Source organism: Oreochromis niloticus, linkage group LG16, assembly GCF_001858045.2.
Source record: "Oreochromis niloticus isolate F11D_XX linkage group LG16, O_niloticus_UMD_NMBU, whole genome shotgun sequence".
Classification (NCBI taxonomy): domain Eukaryota; kingdom Metazoa; phylum Chordata; class Actinopteri; order Cichliformes; family Cichlidae; genus Oreochromis; species Oreochromis niloticus.
Genome location: NC_031987.2, coordinates 13,404,608 through 13,429,067, shown reverse-complemented (window position 1 = coordinate 13,429,067; position 24,460 = coordinate 13,404,608). Strand labels below are relative to the sequence as shown.

General features: G+C 39.2%; 1 protein-coding gene across 1 annotated transcript in view; it reads left to right on the top strand.

Annotated features, from left to right (window-relative positions):
* Positions 1–24,460, top strand: part of abca12 (ATP-binding cassette, sub-family A (ABC1), member 12) — a 57,223-nt gene that overhangs the window by 15,541 nt on the left and 17,222 nt on the right. Inside the window, 30 exon segments of the mRNA XM_003445347.5 lie at positions 181–323; positions 1,408–1,575; positions 1,744–1,961; positions 3,019–3,945; positions 4,131–4,237; positions 5,383–5,489; positions 6,828–7,027; positions 7,309–7,385; positions 8,235–8,365; positions 9,235–9,399; positions 10,030–10,185; positions 10,359–10,560; positions 10,898–11,037; positions 11,636–11,755; positions 11,910–12,000; positions 12,579–12,758; positions 13,244–13,559; positions 14,210–14,324; positions 14,613–14,942; positions 15,337–15,406; positions 15,512–15,646; positions 16,469–16,627; positions 16,722–16,905; positions 17,461–17,679; positions 18,353–18,549; positions 19,744–19,901; positions 20,594–20,827; positions 20,988–21,135; positions 21,948–22,194; positions 23,431–23,520. Of these exon segments, the coding sequence (XP_003445395.1) occupies positions 181–323; positions 1,408–1,575; positions 1,744–1,961; positions 3,019–3,945; positions 4,131–4,237; positions 5,383–5,489; positions 6,828–7,027; positions 7,309–7,385; positions 8,235–8,365; positions 9,235–9,399; positions 10,030–10,185; positions 10,359–10,560; positions 10,898–11,037; positions 11,636–11,755; positions 11,910–12,000; positions 12,579–12,758; positions 13,244–13,559; positions 14,210–14,324; positions 14,613–14,942; positions 15,337–15,406; positions 15,512–15,646; positions 16,469–16,627; positions 16,722–16,905; positions 17,461–17,679; positions 18,353–18,549; positions 19,744–19,901; positions 20,594–20,827; positions 20,988–21,135; positions 21,948–22,194; positions 23,431–23,520 (5,734 nt within the window).

Genomic DNA, 24,460 nt, shown 5'->3' with positions numbered 1-24,460 from the left:
GGTTTGCTTTTGTTTACTTGTTCTTTAGACACAACTTATGACTAATGCAGCACATGCCAAGTAAGAGATAATCATTTCCTGATATGTCTGGATGATTTTACTAATGTGCTGTATTGCTGCTGTTTTGGGGGGTTTTTTTCAAAACTTGTGGGTCAAAGCATTTTGTCGTCTTCTTTTCAGTGATGATACAAAGCCTTCAAATCCCCATCCTGAACCTGATGAGAGAAACTGCACAGTCTTTGAACAACACTCATTACAATTTTTCTGAAGTCCTGGAAAAATTTCAGGTTGCCATTGAAAGCACAGTGCAGGCCGCTCAGCAGGTCAGTGTTCTTGAAAGAATGCTTTTTAGACTTGCTGTATCATTCGTGCAAGTGTCATAGTCATCTGCTGGTATCATATTTATGGAAATGTTTGCATGTGTATGTGTGTGCGTAATTGCACACAGCAATGTCTGTCTTACTTGCTTCATCCTTGACAGAAGTTAAAACAGTGAGACAGTGAGGTTTTTTTCTCTCTCTCACATTTTCTCTGTTCCACTTCTCCGCATCGGAATTTGTTGAGTTATTTAACTTTCGGCAGATTTAGACAGATGTAGACAGACAAGATTCTGATGCGATGACACAGAAAACATTTAGCTATGGCTAACACCAGGGTAGAGTTGTTGACTATATATAAGCTTTTCTTTTTTTTCGTTTGTTATTTATGCCAGGTAGACGTTATATAGTCTTGCTGAACCACAAAATAACACACACAATAACAACTTGTCAGCGTATGTTTCACGGACCCACAAACTCGACTCCTAAGTCTTGTAGTATATACTGGCCAGGTGATAATATCAACATATTTAGCCTAATCCAAGATACCTGTATCAGAATAGGTCTTTTTTTAAATGTTTTTTCAGCCTTGACTGGGAGATATTTGAAACACATAACGTGATTCATTGCAGGACAACTACTGTTGCGCTTGTTTGCAACGTGCTGCTCTCTTAAACTGGTGTGGCAGTAATGACTTGCCTTGTGAAGGTTGTATGTATATACTGATATCACTTAAATGTCTATTGAGTTAATATATTGATATACATTTCTAGCAGCTCTGTAAGCTTACTTAAATTCCTTGCATCAGTGCATATTTATGTATTCATATCATGTTAATTCCTGTTAGATTTGTTATTATAGCCTACCTTAACATTAATCCCTGTCATAGACTTTTGACGTGACAGAAACACTTGCTGCTTTGTAAATACATTTTTTTAAAGAGCAGCTTGCTTGTGGGTGTGTACCAGTCTATTAAAAGTGAAAATATCTGTGTGAACCTTCTGACCTTTCCCTCATTTCTTTGTCTTAGTAACTGAACAGGTTTTTTCAGTGCTTATGAAACACGTGAGACATCTTTGTTTTGTTATAGGCTAATGGCACCTTGGAGTGCAGTGAAGTTCTCAAAGTGTGGGAGACATTCAGTGAGGCAGCAGGGTTAAGCCCTAACACCATGGCTGTGTGGTGCAACATCAGCCTGCAGCCTGTTTTGGAGGCCTATGCTTCCGCACAGAATCTCTACTCCCAAATGAACATGAGTGTAAGTATAAGAATGTCAAATTAAGTACTACTTAATTTCACTTGATAGTAAAATATATACCGCATTCATACATGCAAGTACAATTAACAGTTTTACCACTTGGGGTCAGTGTTGACGCACGGAGAAAGTTGTTGATTGGTCCCTGTCTGCTCTATGTTGTCTTTAAAGCAGACGATCATGGGACCAACCAATGTGAGCGACACAGCTGCTAGGATTGTAGAAACTGCAAAGTCACTCTACCAAGTCAACATTAACAACATACTTGTGATAAACCAGTTGGTCATGAATTTCTCCAACCACCTCTCAATGCTGGTAGAGCAGTCTATGAGCCCTGAGGCACAGCTTTACTGGCAAAACCAGCTCCAAGACATGCAGTTGCAAAACAGGTGAGCTACAGTCAGATAATTTCACTGCTATGTGCAGTGACCATGGTTTGCTATGTTTTAGAGGAAATGGTTTTTATGGTCAAAATGGTCAATCCATTGAATCACTAAGTGACTGTTGATGAGACATCACATCTAGCTGGATTTAGACTTTTCGAAACTTACTTGAGGAACAAACTGTTTTTATGACCACAGCAAGTATGAGGAATGAGAATCGTGTCATAGTTTTATCAGAGTAATCCAAGCCTTCAGTAGATCACAATCACAAGATACAATCATAACAAAATGTCGTACAGCCATGTTAGAAACCCCCTGAACATGGTATCTGAATGTGGAAATGTTCTTTACATTCCCATTAGATTCTGTTAACAGTCAATTTAATTTTTATAAAGAACCACAGAAAATGACTCACCTATAGTATACATGAACTCACCATGAACTTACCACTCCATTTGGTATAACAGCATTATCCACGATGCTCCAGTCAAACCAATTTGATTCGTACGTAATTACACAAGGATGTGAAGTGATCACATTTGCATTGAACTTGATTAATTTAATGCAAGCCTGCCTGAAAACTGGCAGGCTTGCACAGATAGCGGCTTAACTATGATTCAGCTAGCCGAGACATCCTCTTAAAATTGATTTCCCTTTATATGCCAGCTGCTATAATGAGACCAGCGTGGTGATAAGGATCACATTTTGCATATCGCAGGGAATCAGTCAGGTCTTACTACATAAGTCATAGATCACTGATCACAGTGGAAACACTCTACAGTCTTTTTCATCAAAGATGAAATGGGAAAAGGCTGATGAAGAGGAAATATTTCTTCTTTCTAAATCTGCATAAGTTCTATCTAATCATAGTATTGAAAAGACCAATTAAAAAAATCTGTTTCATTATATTCAATGAGTATTTTGGCGTTCCAATAATCTCCAGATTTTGAACTCATGTTTATATTTTTTACATGAGACAGCTTACAGAGTCACAGTCACAGAGACCATGTTTGATGTACTGTGCTGCTTAACCTGACATTCAGTCAATTTCTTTATTCTACAGTTTGTCTTCCATCAAAATGCTCTCAGATGAATTGCATAATGTGGCGCCGGCCTTGCAGCCCTACATGGACGCTCTTATGAATGCTACAGGCTACATCCTGGACAACTATCAACTACTTCAACAGAGCACATCAGCTGAGGAGCTCCTCAAAGAAGCAGCAATGCACTTCCTTTCCTCTGCAAACATGTCCTCTTATGATATCTTCTCCACGACGGCAGGGAACACGACTGCATCTCTTTACGACTTGACAACAGAAATGATCAGACAGATGATTAACATTAAGGCATTTGGTGATGATCCTATGATTTACCAAGTCTTGGAGGAATTTTTGAGATCCAATGACACAAACTTGATAGCAGAGAAGGTGGCCGAGTTGTCTGTGTGGTTAAACTCCACCGAAGCATCAGGGATAGATCTGCTGAGTGAGGCTCTGTTCAGATCCTATGACATCGTGAGGCCTGTCTTGTCTGCCCTGGCCAAGATGAACACAGACATGCAAGCAACTGTAGAGCTCCTGGAAGACTTAGTAGGAAACTCCATTGCTATGTTTAGGCAGTTGGTAAGCACCGGTAATGTTCCAGACCCAATGGTCCAATATTTGAGTGACTCAGAAATGACAGACGGTTACCACACACATTTGGTCAGACGCAGACGTGATGCCTCATTAATGATGACAGACCCGATGAATGACTTCATAGACCTGTTCTATATTGACTACCCAACCATGTTCAAAGCTATGGCTGTCCCTCCTACAACACCAGAAATTATGGAAACAGCCCATGTGTTCTTTGCCAATCCCGATTTGAGCGTTGTGATGAAGGGAGCTACAAGTGGCATGCAGTGGGGCTTGAATGCCTCTCAAGAAGAGACCGTTGATGCTGCACTTGGGGTACTCTCCTTCCTCACTCTCCCTGACGTCTTTGAAAAGTAAGTGTTATTTTCATGTCCTTCATTGCAACTCATCTGACTGAAAAGGATGTGTCTTGTGCATTATGTAGTGTGAGATCTATATTTGCTCTAGCTTCAAGAAACTTTCATTTTAGTTTGTTTGCCTTATAGTCAGCTATTTTAAAAGCCTCCATTTAACAAACAGTCCTCCCTATTTCCTGTAGGTCATCAATGGATCTCCTGAAGAATGCCGTGGATATGCTTCCTGATGCCTTACCATACTCCTCTGTGATTAAAAATTTCACCAGAGCACTAGCCAATGAATCTCAAGGTAACTCAAGAGTTCAGTTCTTTTTGACCCAGTCTGGACATTTATAGTCTTCTGTGTCCAAGAGGAGCATTATGCTGAGAAATGCTCATTTATTAGTTAAACTAAAGTGACTTCACCTTACTGACTCCAGAGTGAATCTCCTTTTATCCATGCTTAGTCTAATTGTTGCCATGCTGTCAAGCTCACGCTGATGCTTCAGCTTGTGTTTACATACCTGCTGGGAAGGTATGTACATATAAGCAACAGTCTATTATAAGCAATATTAAACAATCACACAGCTTAGAGCAATGCCACCCTTTTCTCCAGCTTTTGTAGCGTTTGCGAGACCATAGCAAGACCAGAATATATTTTGCCAATGCTGTTGCTATTGTATACATGATTAAAGTATTGCAAAATTAATTCTGGAGATATGAGGAATAAGACTTCACACCAGCTTAGCTTGAGCTCCCAAAGAGCCCAAGGCCATATGGCCGTTCTCCAGCAGAAAGCCACTCAGCACCTTTTTAAATCTCATTAGCAAAGTAGAATTCAATCACTTATCCTGTCCGCCCTCGCTAAACGTCTCCCCTCGCACTCACACAAGTGGACATCTATGACCTCCTTTTAATTTGCTTCTGTGCTTGTGTGATAATGTTTTTAGTGCATAGAATCACTTTGTAAGCAGCAGCAGCTTCACTTCTCTGCAGCCCTACTCATATTTACTCACACACACACAGATGCACTCACGCACAGCCCACTGTTGTAATTGCAAAGGCCTCTAGGTGTTTAGCAGCCTGAGATTAAACATCAACATTGTCTAATTTTGGACTAATTAAATATTCTGTCATCATATCATGCTGCCTGAGGTGGTGCCTTTCTTAGGGCTTGTCAGATGCGTTTTAATGCACGACAGCATCTAGTACTGCTGGCCCTTCTGGCCCCATCAGTCTAGTACAGGGTTTCACTTTAAGCACATCATTTGCTGCTTGCTGCCTGACGACGATGCCCCGTAATGGTGCAAGTTGTAATGAAGCCCAGTGGGATGTCATGTTATTCTGTCACCTTACAGCCCTTACTCCCTAAGACTACAAACTCTAATAGCATCCCTCTCACTTTCATTTTCCCCTTCCCTTTCTCGCTTTCTCTCTCTCACTCACTGTTCACAGAGAACATGATGCTCGTGCAGCAGATCATCCGAACAGCTGGTCAGCTTTTCCAGATCCTCCCAACAGACCCACAGTTTAAAGAAAATCTAGACCTCTTGAGAGTCCTGGTTTGTGACTTAATTACTCAGATTGCACACATTTATCATTAAAACAAAATGTAAAATAATAACTCACAACTTAAAATTACAGATGCTCGCTGCTTCAAAAAGCAAAACAAGTGTCTGGGTTCTTTCTTATAATTTAGAGATTAATCGTATATGAGAAATTGGTAACACCATTAAAAAGTTGTTACTATACTTGAGAATCCCAGGGTTTTATTCCTTTTACATTGTGGAAAATACTTGCATGCAATAGGTTGCATTGTGTGCTACCAATTAATAATTTTTATTTGCTTGGAAAACTTGGCATGCCAAATTTGTTCCTGCTGCACGTTCCATTAGCTAACCCTGGTTATGTGATAGCTTGTAATTCAAAACCTGGTTGAGAATCCTAATTACACTAACTAAAAGGTAATTATGAGGTAAGTCATAATTATACATGCTGTTGCATCCCCAAGATGAGGTGGAAGCAGTGTGTTTCCATGGAAAACACTGTGTGGGTTTTTATATATTTTACTAACAGATGATTTAATTAGAACTACTTAAAATGTATATCCTTTTGTTATTGCAGACTTCACACATATAGTCTCACTTGTGCTGTATATACCTATGGAAATATAGTTTTTAATTTGATTCTTTATTTAGCTGAAGCCTACTTTTCCAGAGAGACCTGTGCAAACTTGTTAAACTGCTGAGTTTAATAAGTAGCCACAGCATTGACATCAGTATTCCACAAAAATAACACTGAAACACTTTGAACAAGCCCTGTTTTTTTAAGGCTAATAGTGAAGCTATCTCAAACGAATATCACAGCAAAATGGGTAATATACACGCCTGTCCACCGTGTACATTTCACATTTGCCTCTCCAAAGTGTGAAATGCACATGTATGCAGAAGTTGCAGTAAAGCAGAGGGAGGTTTTTTTTCAAGCAAACATGAAAATAATCATAGGAAAGGGTTTAAACAGACATGAACATATTTTCATGTAAATACATATTAGCCATCTAGCTTAATCATTTCTGGTGATTAAGGACCCCGGAATGTACTTCATACATTCTTTTTCTCACAACCGGATATACACGCATGCGGAAGTTGGTAATGCAACTTTTGCATGTGGGTCCATTTATGCTTTCCCTCTCCAAAGCATGAAATGGACAAGGTGAAATGCTGTGTCCAAACAGAACAAGTTCATTTTGTTGGATTAATTATAAATCCTCAAAATATGTAATTTTTAATTTCCCCACTGAGTAAAATAGTCCCACAAGAGACCAGTTGATCTGTCTTGCATATGTTTAATCTTTAGACAAACTCGTCATTGCACTTCATAATGTGACTGATTTCTTACAGGTGTGTATGTTAGAGGATACAGAGACTGTACACCTCCTGATGCAGAGCCTCAACATAGAGTCCGGTCAGCTTTGTAACACTTTCCTGCCCAGCCTAGAGGTCATAATTGAGGGTCTGGTGATGAACACAACGTCTCTGGTTGATATCTTCTATCAAACTGTAATCGGGGACCCCAGGAGCTACAATGTCCACACAGACTGGTACAAAGATGTCATCATCCTTCTGTCAAAGTTTTTATTTCAACGGTTTTCCTAGCAGAGAGTAGCACTTTCTTCCAAGAAAGCTGCTCTTGCAATTGACTAGAGATTTACCTATCATTTAATTTCCAAAATACGTTGTATCACTGAATTGTCCAAGCTCTGTTTGGATAGTATTGAGGTCTGGAAAATCATATATATATATATGTGTATATATATGTATTTTTTTTTATTTTCATTTATTGCTCAAAGTGGGGTTGTCTGTTTTCTGTTTGTGATAACAGGTCTGCTGTCCTGAGCCAAACTCTGGGCTTTAACATCAGCAGCGTGAGCTCTCTCAACATTAACAGCACTTCCTCAAGTGAGATATTTCTTTATGTTGCAATAGTTTAAGAATTTTGCACCTTAAAATTTTTTATATGGAAGAAGGAAAGTTTATATGTAAAATTATATATCAATTTTGTCCTAAATTAGGCGTATTGTGACCGATAAGTATATTTCGAACTGTCAGAATTAAAAATGTAAACTTTTAGTCATGTATTATTATTTGTTTCTTCCACGTTGTAGATATTACACAAAATACTAATTTTAGCTCACCCTTCGCTCATTTCCATCTGATGCCACCACTTTGTCTTTCCGTTGACCAATTTTTCCACTGTTCGTATTTGTTGCTCGTGTAAAGATCAAACCCACCATTTCACTGAGTGGGACTGGCTGGAAAACAGTGCTATGTTTCTAAACTTGTTTTTTTTTTTTAAATATATAAAAACATCTACCAGGAATTGTGAGGCTCCTGCATTGTTTAGACAGTGCCTGTGTTCCTCTGGATGTAGAGTTGGTTGTCTGCCAGTCAGAAATAGTTGGGGATCAACCCCTGGCTTCCCCAGTCTGTCAAAGGGTCCTTGGGCAAGATCCTCAAGCTGCTTATTGCTCAAGTTGCATGTGATTGTTAGTAAAATCGGCTTAAAGACATTCAATAAAATCACCATATAAACGTATACGTGACATTCTGGGCCTTTCAGTATTTTAGATTAATTGTTTATAGATAAGCATATTTTTAGAGGTATATCAAATAATGTAAAATAAATTTTAATGAACAATTTGTAACTTTCAAAGTCTATTTGTAATTTTAAGTCTTAGAAAAATATACAGAAACAGCAGGAATCAACTGACAATATTTGATCTGTATTCACTTGACATTTTTTCACAGGAGTGATGACATTTGGTGAGATGCTGAAGAATAAAACAGACTTTGTTCTGGACGTGCAGCAGTACATGGATTTGGATCCAGCAACTCTTGACCTCCTAATGAACAGCACGCTCCCTAACAACAATCTAGTGGTAAGCCAAAGACAGCTTGTGTCACTGTTCAGTAAATTTGAATACACACAACACTGAGTCTATAAAAAAAATCCAGAGTCGGTAAGACTGCTTCAAAATACCACAGCTTTAATATAGCTTTGCTTTTTACTTATTTTATACAGTACATTTACAACAAAGCTCAAAACAGGCTGTATCTTTAATGTTGCAGGGAACATTGCAAGCCTAATGAAAATTACTCAGCGACTGGTCACTGTATTTAGAAGGTTTCTCTCGAGCAGACGTACAGCAGAGCAGAATAAAAGGCTGCTTTCTTAATGTCTTTGACTGTGCACTGCAGATTATGTAAAAAAAAAAACTACAAAGAAATCACTTAAATAGAGTTTAGCCAGCAGGAGGCAAAACATGCCTGTCTGCGCACTACATAGGTGAGTAAACTGACAAAATAGACTACTAAGTGGCTGCCAGTAACATTTGTGACTTGCTCATTCTTTGAATTGGAGCAAACTCATTTCCATGATTGTGAACATCTTTAGTGCGGTTTAAACATCTTTCAGGCTTTCACCTTCACGAAGCCTCATAGTATTTTTTCTCTATCCAAAACTCATGTTAATAAATATGCTAGACAGTGTCTTTTTTATTCATTTATGTTTACTAAATGGGACAGAACTCACACCCACTATGTTTCCAAATGCCTCACCAGTACAGGGATTTGAAAGTCGGCTGCCCACAGAGACCTCAGTTAGACAGTGTGGAAATGCAAATTTGTTATTTATGATATATATGTGCTATAAGGCCTGTATTTTTGTGCATGACATGCCTCCTTCCTTCTGCTCCCCTGTTGGTCATATAGGCTGGATCTTTAACTCTCTTCATGTTTTTTGGAACAGATCCTGTCCTGGCTGTTGAACCTGCGTCACTGCCCCTCCACACCACTCGCAAACATGGAAGAGGCTGATCTGATGAATACCTTCTGCTCTCTGTCTGTTGAACAGTGGTACACATTGTCACTGCTGATGACTCGACATCTAAACATTGAACAAGTGTTATACAAAGTAAGGCTTTAAGTCTATTGTTAATAATTGTTATGTAAAAAACCCCGAACACACACACTCACACAGGGACACACACACAAAAAAATGTGGGAATTCTGTCACGGCACATAAATCTGTCTTCAACAAAGAAATCATTTTTATTGGGCAGTCACAAAACATGTTTTTCCAGGGTGTGTTTGTTTGAGCAACGTGAGCCAGAAAAAAGGCCTTTGTACAAGAAAATGTTTGTTTACTAGACAAACCCGTTTTTCCCCCAATGGCTGAAAACTCATCCAAGGCTCAACAAAGGTTAGGCCAGTAAAGGTTAAATGCAGCATTTTATTTGTTTGACCATGATAGGTCATTTTAGTTACTTACAAAATTTGTTTTATTCCATGTAATCTAATTTTTGATTGTGCCTTTTTCTCCTGATATAAAACTTGTTAAAGACGCACAACCTCGGCTTACATGAAACTTTTCCCTGTGGTTTTTGGTGACACGATAGTAGCTAATCACCGAAATGAGTTATTTGTTGGGTGTTATACTGTAGTGGTAGACCGATGTTTTCAAAACCCTGTAAAATATTAAAGACAAGAGAGGCGAAAAAGTGTTACAGTGATTAAAGTGTGTTTAAATGTTTTTTTCTTTCAGATGGTTTTGTCTGACGACATACAGACTGTGGTGGGAATCATGGTTTGGGTGGCTGAGGCTATAACAGACATGATGGACAAGATGCTTCCTGCCATTAACCAACTGCAAATCTACCTGAACAACATCAAAAACCTCAACCTGACAGCCAAGAACCAAGTGAGTTCTTTTAACTGCTCCACCTTTACTGCTCTTTATCAATAATATATTCATGTTTGTGAGATCACTCAACTTACACCTAACCCAAGCAAACAATGTGAATGATTCAGTACTCTGCTGCATTCACAGTACTGAATCAGATAGTAAGTAACAGCATCATGCTTTTTTTTTAGCCACACCCAGTGAGGCAGCGGAGGTCCGCCACTTCCAGCGCAGGATCATTCGTTACCCTTTCTCGAGCGCTGTGCAGCAATGGTATCAAGGCTCTTTTTGGAATTTCCAAGCTGCCCCTCGTCAAAGAGTCGGACCCTTCCATTACAAACAACCCACAGAGGGAGGAGATGATTGAGAGGTTCAAGATACCACGGAATGCCAGTATGTTCTGAAGGGAACAGATTTTAAAATGGAACTCTGTCACCTCTGCATTCATGTATATTTGCTCTTGATTCACACAGTTCCATTACTAGTTTCTTTCTTTTTTTCTTGTAAATTAGCAAAAGTAGTTATGTAAGAGCCACAGTCAAAAGCAAACAAGTTTAAAAGAAGGATATCTCGATAAAGTGCACAACAAGTGGAGAGCAATTCTAGCCAGTTGTTGAAAAGCTGTTATAAAATTTGGAGCTCCTGTGACTTTGCATGTCGGGCAAAAAAAGCCTCGTCCACTTTTGAATTCTGCATATCTGATCTGCTCCTCTTTTGTGTCTTTGTGTAGCTCCCTTCTGTATGAACATGTACCTGGACATGGTCAACACCACAGGAGGAGCTATTGCCTGGGCCTTCCTCAAGCCAATGCTGATGGGACAAATCCTGTACACACCTGATACACCCAGCACACGAGCCATAATAGAGAAGGTATACAATATATGCAATATAAAAGAACAAATGCATCTAAAGTCAGCTTTTGTGCTCCATGCACACAACAATAGACTGATGGATTGAGTTTAGTGGGAACCTTGCTGACTGATAGTACTGTGCTGCTTTGCTGTTTAAACTACTTATGTACTCACCTGCCAGCAGCTGCAAGATCATGGCTGGCCCTGTGTATCGTCATCTCCACTTTCTTTTCTGATCCGTTGCCCTTGTTTTTCACTTCAAACATTTTAACTGGGGATTAGCGACTCCATGACCTTCACGAAGTTTATGTTCTAATCCTTCAAAATCCCTCATCTGAGGCCTTTTTTTTGCTAGAGTTATTATCACTGCTATTTCTAGATATTTTTTTATTTAGTTGATTTTAATTTTTTATTATTCATTCACCCCCAGCCACATGTAGCAAACAAGAAATATTAAAATTTGACAAGATACACACTTATTTGTAGGCATCACCATCTCCAGCTGTAGTTCTGTTTTGAGCAAGTTTGACTTTGTTTTTTTGTACACTGCCACCTTCACAGCTTCATACACATAACCAACTATTTTACATGTTCTTGTCTGTCCTATCACTGCTCAGGCCAATGCCACCTTGCAAGATTTTGCAAATGTAAGGCAATATTCAGAAGACTGGATAAAATCCTCCAAGTACCTCTTTACGTCTGCGAACAAACTCAAAAAGACTTTGCCAATGCTGCAGGTATGAAAACTCAAAACTGTCGTCCTTGTATCTGATTATTCTAGCTGGCTTGCTGTCATATGAAAATATAGAGATAAACTATGCAGTGGTCTTCAACAAGTTTCTGCAGCTGAATCTTGATGTCGTCTTTTCCACTCTTTCTCCCCTTCTGCAGAATTCCCTTGGCAATCCCTTTGTGAAGAACTTCATTCAGAGGCTGACAGGCATCGATGTAGACAGAATGCAGGAGACACTCAGCAGCTTCTGTAAGTGAGCATTTGAAGGTCTTACTTTTGTAAGCTGCATATACCACGTTTACCTTTACATTCCCATCTTGCTTATTACTGGTAAAATATCCACACTTCCATGGAATAGGTGAAAGATGAGACTTTACAGGAAGCATTAGATTTATTTCTGCATGGATTTCTTAGGCTGTTTCTTCTTGAGTCAGTCAGTTTTTCCCAGGTGTGACATTCACATACATGTACACTTAATTTGATCACTTGTATTGTCAGACTGTGTCTATTTGAGTTATCATATAATACGGCAGAGAATTGCCTGGAAGAGATAAATAGTTGCTTCTGCTGGCTGACATAAAAATTGTATTAATGTTAGCGCATTGTTACAGCCAATGTGATATAACCCACCACTTTGGTAATTACATGGTACGAATAAATTATTCCACCTTTATTATCAAATGCACTCCACAATTACCACATTATTTCCGATCTGCAATGTAAAGTGGTGCCATTATTTTTAGGTGCACTCTATTGCCATCAAAGATAAAACTGCACCTGGAGTTTTAATCCTGTCACTAAACTTCTAAATCTCATTCTTTTCAAAGCTAACATGACGCTGATGCTGGAGAAGAACAAAGAGATAGTGGATCACATCAACACCTTATCCACCTTGATGGTTGACATCTCTTCCTGTATCAAGTTTGACCGATACCGTGGCTTTGACTCTGCCGACGAGCTCAACAGTGCAGCGCAGGAACTTGCCAAAAACCGTGATCTCTATGGAAGTGAGTAAATGAGTTGAATCTCTGTGTGAAAGGATGAGATCTACCAGACTATGTCACGTGTATCTAGGACCAGCAGTGGTTTCTAATCTGCTTGAGTGAAAGTTAATTTCAGTTGATCTAAAGTTCCTTAACAGATGAAATTATGTGTATGAGAACACAACTGACCTAGAACAGTGTAATGCTGTAGACAAGAACTGTGATATCACCTTAATAATAGGGGAAATTCCAATGATTCACCCATTAGGCTCAGAATAGCAAATGACTACAGCTCACTTTTACAGCCACTCAGGTTGTTATTGTGCCTTTCACGACCTTTTCTCAACTAGTTTCTGGGTTAGACACTAGTGCTTTCTCTAAAGGCTGTTGATAATGTATTAAGATGAGATAGATACAAGGGATGTGACCCTGCAACTTTGTATTTAGGGTAATGAATTACGAAGTTAGTTGGGTAACCTAACAGTGAGGTTGTACAATCTGCCCTTCAGGTGTGATCTTCAAGCTTCCCAAAGATGCAGACTCATCCAGAAACAAGCGTGAGGCCACAACCTCTCTGCCTCCCGAAGTCAGCTACACTATCCGCATGCATATGGACAATGTAATGCGTACTGACAGAGCCCGGAACAGGTTTTTTGTCAAGGAGTCGTACATCTCATCCAGAAAGACAATGCGCTACAACCGGGGATTCATCTACCTACAGGAGAGCATTGACCGAGCTATCATTGAGACGCAGACGGGACAGAAAGCCAAAGAGACAGCCGTGCAGCTGCAGCCATTCCCCTATCCGTGCTATCACCGGGATGAGTGAGTTCATATTCACAGTAATATTCACAATTAAGACCAGAGTTATATAATACCTACCTACAAAGGAAACTCATCGTATACTCTTCAGATATATATATAGATATATATGTATGTATCTAGTTCAACATTTTTTTGGCATCAGTATGCCACATTTTGTCCAATAGATCATGCTCAAACCTAATATGTATGCTTGTGCTTGCCTTCAAGTGTGACATAAGATACTCCTGATATCTCTTATAAGAAGAATGAGCAGGCCACAAACTCTAGCAGGCTGCTTTGTGACCAGCCATAAGATGTAGTGATCCTTGCGTTTCCCTCATTCTGATTTATTACCCAGTTGCACAATTTCTGATATGATAGCTGTGAAATATGGATAGTGAATCTGTACAATGGCAAGCACTAAAAGCCTGTCTATCAGGCTCCAGATATGACTGGCAATAAAATAAAAATACAGTAGAAAGGCATTTATTTGTGTAAATAATACAAGGATCTGAAGATTCCTGGCAGAATCTGCAAACCACCCCAATGTTGCTCTTCCGCTATCTGTCAAGTCAGTGACTGGATGATAGGCGTTTTCTTCTGCTGCTGCTGACAATGATTGGATGTTTTCAAGGAATTTGATTGACAGTTGCCATCTCTGTATTCCCCAGGTACCTGGAGGCCATCTCTTTTGTCTTCCCTCTTATGCTGATGGTAGCCTGGGTGTTGTTTATTGCTGATTTCGTGAAGAAACTTGTGCACGAGAGAGAACTGAGGCTGCATGAGGTAATGTTTTTTTTCCCCTGAAAAGAAAAGTTTGGCTTTTCTTTCCAAAAAGTAATTAGTCACCCACAGTCGTTTGTAAATACAAATTATTTCTGGTAAACAGACAGCGTGATAAGTTTAAAAAAAACAACTGAATTTTATTTTCTCGGCCATGTAATTCCTGATTTTGTTTTTTCACTTTCTAAACTTTCATTCCATATTTATTGACAGGCGCCATTGGCAAAATAGGCACAGGATCTGTTTTGACAGTTCCATAACTGTTTTTTTCTCTTCATGTTTTTCTTACAGTACATGAAAATGATGGGAGTCAACACACTCAGTCACTTCTTTGCCTGGTTCGTGGAGTGTTTTATCTACCTGCTGGTGACCATCATCATCATGACACTGGTGCTGAAGCACGGCAAGATCCTGCCCAACAGTGACAGTTTCCTCATTTTCCTGTACCTGTGTGACTATGGCTTGAGCATCTTAGCCTTCAGTTATCTTGTCAGCTCCTTCTTTGACAAAACCTACATCGCCGGCCTGAGTGGCAGCCTGCTTTACATCCTCTGCTTCTTCCCCTTCATCATCGTCACCGCACTGGAGGGCAGTCTAACGCTCATGCAGAAGAGTGCCTTGGTAAGGCTCCCGTGAACCTCATTTGTCATTATTAAAGAATATGAAACTCATTTGTATACTCTGGAATAATTTAAACACCAAGTAATGTAATTTGGTTTGCGAAGATAAATAATGTAGAAGAAGACATGGTGACGTTTAATTTCATTTGAAAATGTTGTTTATTCTATCCATCTTAGAACAACATTTTTTGTTTGTTTGTTTGTTTTTTTACAAAATTAATGATTTTTTGTTTACATTGTCTCAAAAAATGACACTCCTAATATAGGGATGTCTGCATAAACAGACACACACACACATATATATATGCACATGTACATGTGTGTGTATATATATTTTTGATGCTCCTTTTTCTGGTTTTGCATCCTGTCTGATTTCCCTCTGTCTTTTTTGACAGGGATTGTTTTCCCCGACCTGTTTCAGTTACGCCAGTCAATACATGTCTCGCTACGAGGCCCAAGGAGAAGGTACAAGCATGTAGACATCTGACTACCATCAAGATCTCTTTGATATGTGAGCTAAGTGAATCAGTGGAAGGCAGCATAAAACTTTCATTATGTTAACCCCTTTAGGAATTCAATGGAGCAACTCATACTCCTCGCCCATTGCTGGAGACACAGCCTCGTTCGGTTGGCTGTGCTGGCTGATGCTCATCGACTCTATCCTCTACTTCACCATTGGGGCTTACATTCGCACAGTGTTTCCAGGTAAATTGGGGCACAAAAAATAAAAAAGAACAAATTTATTACCTCTTTCACTCAGCTATTGATGCTGATGTCCTGTGGCCATTTTAGTACCTCAGACATAGTTTGTCAAGCCGATCGTTATTATTTATTTATGTTTTAGAGTTTTTGTTTGCTAGTCTTTTTTGTCAGGTCAGCTGATATATACGCTGCATATAAAATATAGGTGTAGTCTGTTGATCAGAAAAGTAATGAGAAAAGGGGAAGAGTGCATTCTTCTTCATGGCCAGCAGGGGGCTGGTTGCATAGGCGTCTATGGGAAAACAGCTCTCTCCTCCCTTGATGCATGAGTTTATGGTCTGGTTTGAAATCTTAATGAATACAGCATGATGTTCATTTTGTAAATTGTGGCGTCCATCTGTTTCCTAGTGTTTGATAGGTTGCTTCTGTATGAGTGTGCAGTTTCCCTGGCTTCCATAGTCAGATCCAAGCTTGAATGCTTGGTTTCAAAAAGATGGTGACAGCAAACATTTTCAGCTCAAGCCTTAAAAAGATAGCACTGTGCAACCAATGAATAACAGTGGCTGTGTCCATCTTTTATATACATCCTATTCTCAAAGAAAGTAATAGAATTAGAATAACACAGGTTAGAATTCACTTACAGGCGAATGTGTAAGCGTTGGCTTAAAATATCAAGTGAATTGTACATTAATCAGCTTCTAGTTGAAGCAAATGCATGTTGGTTTAGCTTGGTTTACTTTGTTTAGTAGTCCCAGCTTTAAATAGGTATGTAAATATAAATATATTGTGTATGTGAGATTTATTTGCAGTTATTTTACCCATTAGGAAAATATGGCATCCCTGCTCCGTGGTACTTCCCATTCAAACTCTCCTTCTGGGCTGACCTGTGCTGTGTTCGACCAAAGAAGAATACTGCCAAAGGACTTCTCTTCTCAAACATCATGCAGAATGACCAGCTTGCCTTCTCCAACGACAAGGGAAAAGGTGCGTAAAATTATAATGTGGCACACACAGGAACAAGGAATTCTTGCCTGCTGTTAGTTTAATTTACAGTTTGTCTTCTCTGTGTCTGTAACAGGAAAGAGCGCTCTTTCCACCAAGACTGGGGAAGACTTCTCAGAGCTCCCAGTTGGCGTTGCTCTCCATGGTCTCACCAAGACCTATGGTGACCAAGCGGCTATTCAAAACCTTAATGTTTCTTTCTATGAAGGCCACGTCACCTCACTGCTCGGTCACAATGGAGCTGGAAAGACTACCACCATGTAAGTGGGGCAGTTTTGTTCCTTTCCTCCCTGGCAGCAAAATGATCCAATTTAAAATGAGATTTTGTGCATCCCTTTAATCATTTCAAGGGTCTGATGCTGACAGGGAGATTGTTTTGTCCAAATCTGGCACAGCAAATGTACTGTGGTAGCGATTCGCCTGACGGGTCTTCATCAACTAGAGCACTTACATTTACATTTTAAATGCGACTCATTTTGCTGACGCTCTTATCAAGGGAAACATACAATGAGTGCAGTGGCAGAATGAGATTTAACACCACTGAAAAAACCAAAAACCAAGAAGGGATTTTATGCCCTATGATATTTTTGAGAACAATAAGTCGTCATTTAAGAAGAAACTGCCAGGGAGAAAATATGAAAACTAGCAGATAGGACAAAAAGAAAAGGCATTTTCAGCTTTTCATGTGCCACCTAGTATATGAAAAGTCTTTTGAGCATGTTCTGTCATTTATAACTTGATCTGAGAAATAAAAATTGAATTTGTTTATTCATTTTTGTGAATTTTGTTAACAAATGCATGTATTCTTTGTGTAGGTCTCTTCTTACTGGGCTTTTTGCCCCGTCTTCGGGAACCATAGAGGTTTACGGTAGAGACATGCAGACAAACATTGAGAACGTTCGCAGGGAGCTTGGAGTCTGCATGCAGTATGACGTCCTGTTTGATCACATGACCACCAAGGAGCACCTGCTGCTGTATGGACAGATCAAGGCCCCACATTGGTCAGACAGAGAACTACATGAACAAGTCCGCACGTGAGTGACCAGAGCAGAAAGCTTGATATGCTCGGTGTATAAAAAGACGCTCTGTTTTAAGAATGATACCTTGATGATATATTTAACCTGTTACAAGGATTCTCTTTACAAGCTGCTTTATATGTACATCATTAAACTCCGTCCTTTGCTCAGTTAAAGGCATGGCCCTCAAATAAAAAGAAAATATGTGCAGAGGTTACGAGACTTTCATAAGAAATAATTGCCAGTGCTTCACAAGAGTGAAAGGTTATACAGGGATAATTTGAAAATCAGTAATGGCTATATAGTGTATTTCCAAGTCTGCAGTAAAAAAAAAAAAAAAATTAAAATTGCATCCCTGTTGTCTTTGAAACGCGCTCTTATTTTAGTGTTTTAGAGCTGTCAAATATACCATGTGCTTCTGCAGGAAAACATGAGCAGAATACCATAAAACCATAAAAAGTTTTAAGTTGCTTCATGTGACTTTTTCTAGATGGTCTTATATGAGCAGAATAGTAGTGAATTTAAAGGCAAGAAATGTACCTCTCTCCTGGTTTCAGGAAATCTCAAACCCCTGCTGAGTAACTGATAGAAGTGATGGAACTACCACCCACAAACTGGATTATAATGCATTGAAAAAAAAAAAGTTAACATGTGCTCCATCCTAAATGCTTTTCATCGACTTTGCTGCCAGGATCCTAGAGGACACGGGGATGTATGCTCACAGACACAAGCGAGTGGGCACCCTATCAGGCGGCATGAAGCGCAAGCTGTCAATCTCCATCGCCTTCATAGGGGGCTCTCGTGTGGTGGTTCTGGATGAACCCACTACAGGAGTCGATCCCTGCTCCAGGCGCAACATCTGGGACATTGTAATCCAGCACAAGAAAAGTAAGTCTGACAGATACACTCAAACACTGAACACTGAAATAACATCCCCATGAAGTTGTTTCTATCACAGGAAATCTTAGACCTGCACATATGCAGTCTCAGTGGGCCAACTTTAGCTTGACTCGTCTGTATAAATCGCTGTTTTTTGTAGTTTTGTAGTTTTATTGTTTTTTATTGTAGTTTTATTAATGCACATCCTCCTTCCTGGATGGTGACAAACGCCAGGTGCAGGGAAAATATCTCACTTGTCTGAGTTACACTGACTCACAGTTTGTTTTTGAATACAGTTTAAGGACTGGTTGATTGCTTTTAAAGCCCTTTAATACCCACCTGTGTACCCTTGCATTTTTATAACTCATATACCAAATTGTATATATATTTTTTTAATTTGTTGTATTTGTCTATCCTTGTCTTTGAGGGAAACACCAGGTTTCCCTCAAAGACAGAAAGCCATACTCGTTTGAAGCACATTGTAGCTCTATTTTCTAACACAATATATGTATGTATGTAAGTGTGTAGCTCATACCTTTTTTAAATTACCCTTAAAGTACAATGTAAAATCTCTGTAGTACATAAAAAAATAATTGCACTGCATTTGTGCATTGTTAGTATTAAAAATGCACAGACAACTGAAAGTCTCACACTAGGGTTTTTCCTCTGAACACGCACCCTCCTATCTGTTTTCTAAGAAACACGGTGGGCAACAAGCTGTGAACCTGCAGGTTGCAGCTCACTGCAGGACTTTTCTCTGCTTTGTTTCATGAATGGACTTTAGCGAAGCATAATTTTAATATAAATGAAAAGGTATTTTTAGGCTCCCTTAGCAGATGTTTCTGGAAAATATCATGTAATTGGCATCATCTCAGACTTTTGGGAGATTTTAGTGCCAGAAAAATCTGTTTCAAAATAAATCTTCCACATCTCTTGCTGTTTGTGTGCCTGTTTCTATGATGTGTTTGCATGATAGAGCTCGTGTTTGGATTTGTCTTTATAATGTCTGCTTTTTAGCTTGTTTATTTGGAGTTGCTGAAGCCATAAAAGTATGACAAAGCTTTACAGACTAGCTTAGTTGGTAAAAATAATCTTACAGATTTTTGTAATTTTCACTTCCATTTGACATTTGTGTAAGGTTTACCTGTTAAAGATGAGTGTAATATTTCATGACTAAATATTTTTATATGTGTGCCCTCTCAGACCGCACAATCATCATGTCCACCCACCACCTGGACGAAGCAGAAGTGCTGAGTGACCGCATCGCCTTCCTGGAGAAAGGAGGATTAAAATGCTGTGGATCCCCATTCTACTTGAAAGAAAAGCTAGGCCAAGGATACAAACTCACCCTCACCAAAAAGGTAATCATCTAATCGCCATGTCAGTCGAAGCAATAAAGACTGCTTACAGCAGCTTTTTTCCACAACATGAAATTTTAATGAAAATCTACTTCCACTTATTTATTTTTTAGTGAAATATGCTTTCCCAGCAGACAACTGGTTCCAAAAATGAGAGAACAGCAGCTTACCTCTGATGCATTTTACTCAGAATCTTTCTTACCAGGGAGGCATCTTGCAAAGTAAATGGTCAGCAGAGGCGCAACATTTCACCAAAAGCTTTTATGAAAGAGCTGGACTGTTTGTGTAAAATGAAACCCAGGGTTTTATCTTTTCCCGCATGACATGTTGCAATAGGTCAATTTGTATCAGATATATTAAAAAAGGGCCACATGAACTGTGTTAAGACACACAGAAATGATGCCCTCTCATGGATAAATAACGATCTGATTTTGTATATTTTGATCAAACCTGAAGTTTCTGTCAGTATTCTGTACTTTAAGAAAAGTGTCCTCTATGATGATAGTCAGTCATGTCAGCAATCTAAAGCAGAAACCATCAGACAGTGTGAGGAAAAAAAGTGAGTTTTTCCAAGTTTATCTCAGCTTTGCTTAGTCATGTCATGTAAAAAATCCTGAAAAGCAGGAACAGTGTGTTATACGTTAGGTAGTGTGTTATAAGTAAGATTTGACTTTCTCCATCTTTTCTACTTGCAGGTGCAAAAAACAGAAGATAAACAGATTGACAGCGCTGAAGTTAAAGCCTTTGTCCAAGCCCATGTACCTGAAGCACGACTGAAAGAAGCCCAGGGCAATGATTTGGTCTACTCACTGCCACCCTTCAACTCATCCAACGCCTCCTCATACCGCTCTCTGCTTACCGCACTGGACTCCAACCTGGATGCTCTACAGTTGGGGGGCTATGGTATCTCTGACACCACACTAGAGGAGGTAAGCTCTCACACTGATGCCGAGGTACATTTAAAGGCCCCTTTGGTTAATATGATCCAAACTTTATCATACTAACATATCTGCCAGCATATCATAAACCATAAAATGTCAAAAATATCATATACAGATACTATATATTGTTTTTTATATATATTTGCAGGTGTTCCTCCAACTGACTCATGGACAGACAGAAGCTAAAGCTGAGGATGGCCTCCCATCTATATCAGAGACAGTTTCCGACACTATATCCATCGACAGCTTGTCTTTAGACGACAGTGACAGCAGCACAAGCTTCAGCGACAGGATCAGTGAGTTCACTGTTATTTTTTTTGTTGGTTTGTTTGTTTTTTGTTAACCAATGGCTGTCATCTTCTTTTTGTAAAAAAAAAAGCTGCTAAACTGATACCTCTGACAAAAAAACAACGAAACAAAGAAACACTGATAAAAAGCAGTATATACTAGAACGTCAAGACAAGGCAAATTAAATGACAGAGGTTTTATAGTCAAAAAAGTTAAATTCTGTTAATATTCAACAGTAACTTTAATCATATAGAAGAAAACAAGAGACTGAAAATACACTACACAGAGAATAGATAATTTATAATCAACATAACATTTGTTCAGCATCACACACCTTTAGATCTCAGAGTTAACACTTGCCACTTCCAGCAGGCATGCATGTGTTAAAGTGAAATAAGAGATTACTATAAAAGCTTTGGTTACACTTTAAATATAAACACCACCAGCTCCAACAAGACAAATTCTCACAAATTAACTGGATTGATTTCTTAAAGGTGGCCACATATGGAACAATGGCTGTCAGAGTCTCTGCTTTTCAAGACATTTCGTTTTTACCCGAGCTCGTTATTTTAAATTTGACGTTTTCATACACAACCTAAAATATTTTGCCAATACTCTGCTGAGCTTGTTCTACAACTTCTACAACTGGAGCAGTCTTCTTGATGGATTGCACTGTCATCTTTTGTGCCTGCATGGTAGCCTTTAGCTTTACTGTCTTTAAAAGACAATGAAGGCTTTATAAAAGTACTAAGATAGCAAGTGAATTTGCCCTAAAATCATTCTCTCCTCGCTCTGTTCTCTGTTCTTTTCTGTGTTTCAGAACTTACCAGTTCATCCACAGTGACCGGCATGGCTCTGGCCTGGCAGCAAATGTCAGCTATCCTGATCAAGAGATTCCACCACAGCCGCAGAGACTGGAAGGGCCTGATTTCCCAAATCCTGCTTCCTGTTCTGTTTGTAGTGTTTGCTATGAGCCTGGGGTCTATCAAAAGTGACGTACAGCACTATCCTGAGCTACAACTCAGCCCTGCGCTCTACAAAATCGGACCAAGCTACTCCTTCTTCAGGTCAGTACCCGCAGAAAATACAGTTAAACCATAAAAAGTGACAAAACAGAAGTTAATTAGGCAAATAAGTGTGCTTCTGTGGGGGAAAAATGTTTGAAATAGTTGAGAATATCTCAGGAAGTTATTTTTTGAGTAAGCAATAAATAAACACAGAAAAGTGACAATTCTACTGGAAAAGAGGAAAAGTAGTTTTATGATTTGCCAAAGTAGCAATATAAAACAAGCCCACACTTTTGGGCATCGTATCTGGGGAACCATATAAATCACATAAGCCACAGGGCTACAGACAAATATCATCATAACTGATGTTGATAATCACTTCCTGAACTGAATGGTTGATACACCACCTTACTCGACAGGTTCATTGGGGTCCTGCATCATTTGCAGGAGGCATGCCACACTTGTTATAAAAGGATTTTGATTTGATCCTGTAGTTTGTTGAAGGGCATGCGGACCTTAAAATGCGAGAGCACAAGAGACTATGTGAGGGTAAGAGATGTTTGCGATGAAGACGGCTACAATGTGAGATCAAAGGAAGAGAGATTAGGAGTGTCAGGAGATTGCAAGATGTCTTCATCCTCCCGATCTGCTGTTGTTTGATCAAGGGGATATGTAGCAAGAGAGAAAATGCTGAGGTGCCAAACTGTATCAGAGACCGTATGGATGCTCCTCCCATTCCTCTTTAGTTTGATATACAAAAGGGCTTGAAAAATGATAATTAATTATTCATCTCAGTAACAGTTGGTTTTTTTGCAGTGCAGAAGAAGGTTATAGGTAGTTTAGGGCTAGAGATGCTTCAGCGTTTCAACATTTTTGGAACTTTCCCAGAACACTGTGTTTTCTTAGTTTTTTCTGAGAGTGATGCAAATGTAATATGATTTTTATTTATGAGGCTACTTGTGTGCGTTTTAAGGCAAGGAATGGTTTAAATAAAACAAATCCACTTAAATCTAAAGTGACAAGTCAAATGTCCTCATTCTTTCTCTATTTGCTCAGAGAAGCCATTCTAATGGTTACTAATGTAACCATTAGAATATCTTAGTTAGTAGTTAAATGCTGTTGATCCTTGGCCCCCAAATCATCACATAAATTAAGTAAAATCTGGCTGGCTGGCTATCAGCTGTATCAGTCTGCTGAGTGAATCCTCATGAAATAGCCTTTTGTGTCTGTTACATCCTCTTATTGTAACATATCTGGTGTTCCCGAGTCAAGGCTAACTCTTTTCTGATTCTACAGCAACCAGAATCCCAACTCGCAGCGTCTGGCAGACACCATGATGTCATTCCCTGGGATGGACACCACCTGCCTCGACAAGCGTGATAACCTGTAAGTAATTATACTACTAATGGCATTTTTTTTTTTTTGTTTTTATCAGTGACATGCTGATTCCTGTACTGGCTTTCTCTATGTATTTAAGCCTTTGTCAAATGTACAGCGTTTTTATATTTCACTTCATCCAAGTCTCTTTCCATCTTTATTTTACAAGAGTTTCCTCTCTGCAATTCCTGTCACTGTCTCTGGTCTCTCTCCTGTCCCTCCACTCTTCATTTCTCTGCTGCTCTGCTCAGTGTATGTGGCTGAAAGCCTGCAGCAGGACTCTGCGATGTGAGAGCATCATCTGTATTCCATAAACACCCCGTGTTTATAGGGAAGATTTTCCCCTTGCAGGCACTCAAATCAATGTTGGCACTCATGAACCAGACCTCAGAGGCATTTTAAAATTCTCAGCCAAATAAAAAAAGATAGTGAGAGAAAGAGAAGGGACAGAGAGAGAGACCCTGTCATGGAAAAAGAGCCTGCATGTCTGCTCATCATGTCCAGTAATTACAGCAGGACAATGGCTGATTACTGTATTTACATTTTTTTTTTACATATATAGAAAATATATTGCATCATCCTCTGATTATGATCATTGTTACTTGGTGTTAGAAATCTAAAGTAACAGGTGTGTATGCAAATAATATTGCCGCAACCTGTTTTTGATCTGCACAGAGCGTCCCTGAAAGCATTTGGCAGAGAGCAAAATGCGTGGGAGTTGAACATCAGCCCACACAAACAGAAATTTCACACAATATGATATTACAGCACACATTAACAGCTTTGAAAACTGTTATCAAAGGAAAGATTTAGATCCTGATCTCACAAAAATCATGTAAGCCTACAGCTACTTCATAAATGGTTTTAGATTTTACAGTTTTCTTTCTTTTAGCGGGTCATCATATCTCCTCACTTTCAAAATATTTTCTGGGGTGTGTCTAGGGAGAGT